General features: G+C 45.1%; 3 protein-coding genes across 3 annotated transcripts; 2 read left to right on the top strand and 1 right to left on the bottom strand.

The window, feature by feature from the left end:
• Positions 1-2,210: 2,210 nt before the first annotated feature.
• BGZ61DRAFT_377085 (uncharacterized protein) lies at positions 2,211-2,549 on the top strand (the record flags this gene model as incomplete). Its single annotated transcript, XM_046242569.1, has 1 exon — positions 2,211-2,549. A coding segment is annotated over one exon (339 nt), but the record flags the coding sequence as incomplete, so codon positions are not given.
• Positions 2,550-2,954: 405 nt separating this feature from the next.
• BGZ61DRAFT_470127 (uncharacterized protein) lies at positions 2,955-4,455 on the top strand. Its single transcript, XM_046248040.1, has 2 exons — positions 2,955-3,450; positions 3,518-4,455. Exons 1-2 carry the CDS (start codon positions 3,035-3,037, stop codon positions 4,350-4,352), a joined length of 1,251 nt encoding a protein of 416 aa, XP_046092803.1. The 5' UTR covers positions 2,955-3,034; the 3' UTR covers positions 4,353-4,455.
• A 156-nt stretch (positions 4,456-4,611) lies between these two features.
• BGZ61DRAFT_488334 (uncharacterized protein) lies at positions 4,612-5,951 on the bottom strand (the record flags this gene model as incomplete). Its single annotated transcript, XM_046250098.1, has 4 exons — positions 4,612-4,826; positions 5,363-5,505; positions 5,569-5,737; positions 5,831-5,951. 4 exons carry the CDS (start codon positions 5,949-5,951, stop codon positions 4,612-4,614), a joined length of 648 nt encoding a protein of 215 aa, XP_046092802.1.
• Positions 5,952-7,576: the final 1,625 nt, after the last annotated feature.

The raw sequence follows: 7,576 nt of genomic DNA, 5'->3' as shown, positions 1-7,576 counted from the left end.
CTATATCCAGTACCAGAAGAAATAGTAACTAAATAATAAGATTATTACCTACTAATCTCTACTTAAAGCTTCTATTTAATCTCTTTAACTTTAACTTTATTATCTATAATTAATAATCTTACTATTTATAATTAATAATCTTACTATCTATAATTAATAATCTTAAGATAGTAATCTTATTTTAAGTAATAAAATATAAAAGAAACATCTTCTATTATTAAAAAACTAACTTCCCTTCTAATACTTATTCTATCTTAATAAATTTCATCTAAATAACTTATTACTATATTAACTGCTATTAATTATAAGGCCCTTATTATATATATCCCTATATATTAGAAATATAAATCTAGATTCCAGCATAATATAGAATTCTATTAAAATCTTTAAGACAAAAGAGAAAGATATAAGCTAGATAACTATCTAAAATTCCTTAGAAAAAGAAACCTCCTAGACCTCTTACTACACCACCTAGAATACCTAGATAGAAACTAAAGAATTACGTTAGCTATTTTTAGATGCAGTCTATTTCTTGACGATAGGAACAGAGCCAATCTGCAGGGAAGTCAGGCTACCGGTATCGACATTATATTCATCCGGATAGAAATGGGCGTATTATATAACCTGGCTGATGATATTAAAAATACCGATAACAATAGGGGCCAAAAGTTCCTCGTAGAAATTAGCTGTGAAAAATACAACCCCTAGTTCCGGGAGTTATTATGCTGCGTCGGGCTGGTACGGATGCTAGCTACCTAGGGTGCTGGGGAGGGGGGATTCGAATGACTTGGGACATCATGGGCGTTGGGGATCTCGGGGCGTTAGGTCGGGTCGTGGGAGTTTTCAGTGCAATTATTAAGGTTAGAGTTGAAAAAGTTAGATAGGATTCCGGCAGAGAAGAAAAAAGCAGCTTGAAACCTAAAACTTGAGCCTTGGTAACTGTAACGTGCGCGCAATGAAAATGCAGTAAATTTAAATACTAGGTTTCCTTATCGAGGGATAAAGTATTTTATAATATAAAATTATTTTATTATATTTAAATAAAATTTATAAATATATACTTTTTAATTATAAAATAATATAATTTATAATTCTTTTTAAGTAGGTTTTTTTTTCTAACTTTAACTAACTCTTATTATAGATTTCTTAGAGGAATTTAAAAAAGCTTAAAGTTATATCTACCTACTAATTAATTTTATATATTTACTATAATACTATAAACTATAATTTAATATTAAAGCTTATTACTTAGGTTATACAGCTAGAAGCTAGTAATAAAGCAGGCAATATAATAGCAATTAAGCTTGCTATATATACTGTATCCCTTTAAGTATCGTAAGCCTCCACTTCCATACCGTATATAGAACTCCAGCCAATTAACGAAAGGCATCTAAGAGGTACTTAAGCAGTCACCCAAATTTGGTGGCAGCAGAAGTCTAGTCCACGTTAGGGCGGTATGAAGATCTACACTGAATAGTGCCAAACCCGACCGTAATTGCTATTGCCACAGGTTCCTCTGGGTCAATCAACATCTTGAAGGGCTCTGTGGGGCTAGGTACGGAGGTGGAGGCTTACGACACTCAAAGGGATATACGGGGATATTAGCATTGGTATATAATATATATATAAGTAGATTGGCGGCGCTGCTGTCGTTGGAAGATATCCTAGCTGACGGTAATAGAGATGATGAGGTTATAGCTGGGGCCGAGACTACTACCTCTTCCGTTACAGCCTCGCCTCAAGGTGGTACAGTCGGAATAGGAAGGCGGTGAGAACCTTATCAACCCCTCTTTGTACAACCTACTGATAGGGACTAGTACGGTACATCGGCCTCACTGTGCAAGTCGGATATATTTATGGACCCTATCCACCCTTATTTCAGATTATTGTTGGATTGTGACCCTGTATAACGAAACCTCTGATAGATTGATATCCTGACCTCAGTCAGAAGGGGGGTCTGATAACCCCTCTTCCGGCCGATCCGGATGACCGGAACAAGCAAGCATCAACATCATCATCACTGCATTGATCCCTATCCATTTGATCGAATTGACCGTAACGGATCCAACAATTATCATAATCCTCTGGCCGATCAGGCTCTAAGAAAATTTACCCACGGGTATCCACACTAAAATTTGGGTACCCAAGCTAACATTTTGAGTACCCATGGGTAGCCCATAGTGGGAAACCCATGGGTATTTTACACCCTAATTGGGTCAAGAAATCTGGGCAATGCGCCGGCCTGGGCTCGCATACAAGGCGCCGAGGCTGGTCCTCAACGAGGAACATTCGGGACGTATGGGGCCACCAGCGAGCAATTCACCTTTGGGCCAATTCTATACGACCTGACTCGAGGCTTCGAGCTCTACGAGGATATTGAGGGGAATGCAGCCGTCAGACTCTTGACCCTGATGAAGTTCCCCGATTTATCTGATGTGGAATCGGATAGAATAACGGATCGCTGCTGGAGAGGCGACTATACATCACTCGCAGATCTGGCTGGGGAGGTGGCCAACTTAGGAGGCGCTACTTGGTGGCCTCTGACGTAGGCGCGCGCAAAAGTGATGACTTTTACCTATTTCCTATTGGCTCGTTGCGCCACGGGCGGCGACGGCGACGCGAGGGATTATCTTGGCCTCGCGTTGCGCAAAGGGAGCTTGCAGGAGGACAGGGCCTCTTGGCATTCGCACCGTAGGAAGTCATATCAACTACAGACGAACTTCTGCCTGCCAGCCTCACCTGTAAATAGAACGCTCACGGTTTCACCCTGTCTTCTAAAAACAGATCACGGCGATACGCCGCTGAAGACGTCGAGTGGATCCCCTATCGCGGCCCTGCTCTGCTCTGACCAATCACCGCCCAACAGGTGGCGATAATGCGTTTCATTAACCGCCCACCATGAGAGCGGTTGAAGACATTTAAGGCGGGTGTCACGCCAGTCCCATCAAGGTCCCTTCATGACCACATACCGCGTTGATCCCTCACTTCCCGCTTTCAAATTCACAATTGGCACTGCTTTGCCGTACTCTACATCATGGACCCGCTCAGCATATCGAGCGGCGTTTTGGCAGTTGGGGGCTTCGCCCTCAAGGCTATCATGACTCTCCATGGGAACATCCGTAGCATGAAGAGCCAGGACAAGGACGCCCGAGCGCTCAAGGGGGAACTGAGCGACCTGACTGGGGTGTTGAGTTCACTCCTGGAGACAATTGCCAGCAATCCAACTCTCGACTTCGAAGCCCTCGAGGGTCCACTTCAACGCTGTGGTAACGCATGCGAGGAGTACGGCAAAATCATTGCCCGATGTACGAAATATTCCAGCGACACATCACGGCCGAGTTTGCGGGATTGGATCCAGCAGAAATATCTTCAGGGAGATATCAACGACTTCAAGGCTATGTTAGCTGCACATAAGGCCACTATCAACATTGCTCTAGCAAATGCAAACCTGTAAGTGACTCTAAAGATATACTCTTCTTTTTCTTCAGCACTTAGACTTACATTGTCATCGCCGCAGCCGTATCGCTGCTGTACCACCTGAGGTCCTCGAAGACTATAAGGACATGATCTGCGATACCACAATCGACCTGAATGCCCACATGAAAGACCTGCAAGAAAAGATTGACCGCCTCCAGGCCGGGGATGCCACGGCTGTCGATGATGTTGCAATTGAATGGCAGGCAATGATGGACGAAAAGGAGAGCACTCAGCGAGGTCTCAACATGTGTGTTCAGTTGTCTGCTCAGATTGCGAAGTTTGAAACAGTTTCTGTGGAGCATCTGCAGTTTTCCGAACGCCCGTCGGCATATAAATACGTCAAGAGCAGTCTGGGCGAAGCCAGGGGCACAATCACGTCTCTTGTAGCTCGTCTACAGACTCACGAGGCTCTTATTAGCCGCCAACTGGACGCCATACGTTTAAACGACGCGTTTTCCGAACCCGTTGCTGAACAACTTGCACGCCTCCAACAGACCAGAGAAAGCATCACCCAGTGCATACAGATCGTGTCCGAGGCTGGCGAATCAGCCAATGAGCGAAGTAACGTCTTCGAAGATATCACTCTGGCAGACAACAGCTACGCCTTTTCAGTTTCAACAGTCAATGAACTCGTCATAGCTAGGCGGCTCAACCTCACCGATCGCTCACGACATTTTGGTGGACAGGTGACGGATGACACCGTGCAAAAGTCTATTGCAGCTCTCACACAGCTAGATACGGAGCATATAAAATCTCTACGAAATGAGCGAGGTTCCCAACAGGACCCATCAGGTATTGATAGCCCTAAGCAATTCTCTAGTCGTTTTGGACCTGGTGTAACACTTCTAGGTAAGACATCTGAGAGACAATGCTAGATAGTGTTACATTCTTTGTAGGTATGTAAAAGGGCGGTTGAAAGCATCAAACTTGTCTTAAGTTATTTTACGCTAGTCATTTAATGGATACCAATTAATCTACTGCATTAACTAAATGAACTTATTGAGGGCCCAGCCTGTGGTAACGTGCATCTTGCTGAGGTCCACCCTTTATTGTGTCTGTGTTTCGATTCCTAAATTGTGATTATTGGTTCCTGAATGTAGCGCTCACCCAGGGTCGCGTAGCAGAAGGTCCTGATTATTTCACGCCTTGCGGATCGATAGGTTGTCCATTACTATTGTTAATGAGAGACAGTGTTGTCTGAAGATATCTGCTCATTTTCGCGGCATGCTCTCGGTATTCTGTGGGCCAGTCTGGTCCTAGGGCCACAACGTCGCCGTGATCCTTGGGACGCACTATGTGCAGCGACGGGCACTGGGCTGTCCAATTGACCCTTCGGAGTGTGTTGAGGCCTTGACTCAAAATACAATACAGCTAGGCCAACCGGTGGCAATTATTAGCTGTGGATGCGCTGTGATGTGATGTAGCTTGCTTGCTGGCTTGCCTGGTCTTGGTATTGCGCGAGCTTCTAATTATAGATGAAATTGTTTCCTCGACGCTTGATAGTAGGCCTTTCTGCTCAATACAAGACTGCAACACATTATAATATTATTGATACTAAATAGCTCAGAGTTGAAGCTCAACCTATTTTGTGGCGGATCTGTGTCTCTGACATCCAAGAAAACACCTTTCAGACTAGATCCTCCTCCAGAGCCTGATATTATTAAATCGGTTGTAGGGCTTCGGATCAAAATGCAGTTGCCAAGCAATAAGGCGTTCAGGCCTGGGCGGAGCGATTACTATCTTTTACCACGACGCTTTGTTCCAGCAACTTCAGCTCCAGGTTGCAGCCGCCAGCCTCGTCAGAGGGGACGCAATCAGACGGTCAAATTTCGCCCTTGCATGAAGGTGCAAGTTGTTTATGCTATTATTCGCTCAGTCAACTCACCCTCACAGAACTCAGCCCACTCGAAGCTGAAAAGACCGACACTTAAGCGCCAGCCTGATTGGTCTGAAGGCTTTAAGAAGTCTGTGACTTCCCCCAGGAGCTTCTGAAGCCACTTCAACGTCAGTCTATCATTGAACCCAATCCTGCGCCCCGGTCGTCGCAACTGCCGCCCCCTTAAAACTTAGTTGTGTTCTCTAGTTACTTACTGACAACCGTTGTCATGTCCCTCCAATACCCAAAACCACACGTCCTTCTCTGTTTTCTCCTTGTCTGGGCTGCAAAGGTCGGCTTTGCTAGCGCTGCAACGTCCACTGAACAGTTCAAACACTGGTATCCGCAGTATGGATGAATTTTCGACAATATCACGCAGGTCAACTGCACCAACGAGTACAACAACTACAAGACCGGCGCCAAAAACCATTCCTACATCAATTACCTAGCCGGTGGCGACAAGTTCACCGTTCTTACTCAACCACTCCTTGACCGCATCCTCGATCACACTTCTGAGTATCTCAAGGGGAGCATGACTAGCGCTCAGGTCTTGCTTGGCGTCATGCCGACCATCATCGCCCTCATTGGCCCCTCTCATGATGAGATAGCCATGTTGTCGAACGTCGGTCGGAGGCCACTGCTGGCCGCCGGGTTGGCTTTGGCATGCCCCTCAGCCTATTTCAGGAGGGCATTCGAGTATTCTGATCCGACCAAAATCCTAAGCCACGATAAGAACAGGCATCCACAATGGCGTCCAGAAGAGCCTTCCGTGCAGCTCCTGATCTCATTTGCGCAATACGTCATTACTGCAGCAGCCTCAGATCCTTTTCCTCCTTCCTCCTCTCCTCTATTCTAGTCTTCTCAGCCTCTTTATCCTTCCTAGTCTGCTCCTCTTTTCCGTCTTCCGCTTCTAAATTTTTGACATCTTTATCAACTTGAGCTGCTTGAGCTGCTTTAGTCGATCCCGTTGAGCTAGTCGTCCCAGACCCGGTTGAATCAGTCGACCCCGAGCCGGTTGAGCTAGTCGACCCCGAGCCAGTTGAGCCAGTCGACCCCGAGCCAGTCGAATCAGTCGACCCCGATAGTTTATTGCCGGCGTTGAAGTCTCCTGCAAGTATGCAATTGGGTAGAGGTTTGAAATTGAGCAGGAGTCTTGTTGTGCGACTTGTCGGCTTGCATGGTGATCGATAGGCGTTGATCGGATTGTATCCGTTCACGGTTACCCAGAGAAGGTCCCCGCATTCCCACGGTCTCCGTTTTTGGGCTGCTAGGTGTTTTCCTTTCTGGATATACGTGGCTACCTGGGTTGGCCACCTTAGGTTCTGAGATTTTGTCGTCTAAACTCTGGTTACGTGTTCATACGTGTACACCAAAGCTTTGTTGTTCCAGGACTGCGCATTTCACAGATACTCATGGCACGCTTTGAACTGGCGTGCGTTGCTCACTCGCAGACTTTGGTTGATCAGAAGAAATTCGCTAGCTTTGCCAAAGCCAAAGCAGAGTCGTTTGTCTATAGCCAAGCGTTTCCTGAGGCAGATCTGCATTACGTGGGACACGAATGATGGTGCCTTTGGTGATCATTGAGGTTTGCACAGCCTCGCGTTGGGAACGGGGCCGTTTCGCCTTTCAGCTAAACGTGATCAGTGGGAGCAGGCCTGTTACGAGTGGCAAATGGAGGCCTGACGCGTCCTGCATTCTCAATATGTTATCCTTGTTCCCTATATATGTATATACAGCACCGTGGAATAGCAAGTAGCCTTCTTCTCTATTATACTCTTTCTGACTCAGTAACCTATAGTAATACTTATAGCAAGTATATCTGCAGGTTTGTGTATTTATATACAGAGCCTGATTCTATTACTCTTATTCTATATCTAGTATACTTCTATTTAATAATTTCTTATTTTTTTAAACTTCTTTAGATCTTAAGGTAAATATATAAAATATAAACTTAAAGAACCCTCGATAAGGGAACCTAGTGTTTGAATTTACTGCATTTTCGTTGCGCGCACGTTATAGTTGCCAAGGCCCAAGTTTTGGGTTTCAAGCTGCTTTTTCTTCTCTGCTGGAATCCTGTCTAACTTTTTCGACTCTAACCTTGATAAATACACTGAAAACTCCTATAACCCGACCTAATATCCTGAGATTTCTAATGCCTATAATATTTTATTTTTATTTGAATTCCCCTTCTAGCTAGTACTCTAAATAGCTAGTATTTATACT

The sequence above is a fragment of the Ilyonectria robusta genome, assembly GCF_021365365.1.
Source record: "Ilyonectria robusta strain PMI_751 chromosome Unknown BGZ61scaffold_201, whole genome shotgun sequence".
Lineage (NCBI taxonomy): Eukaryota > Fungi > Ascomycota > Sordariomycetes > Hypocreales > Nectriaceae > Ilyonectria > Ilyonectria robusta.
Note: the sequence above shows the minus strand (reverse complement) of the source record. Positions and strands in the feature narration are given on the sequence as shown.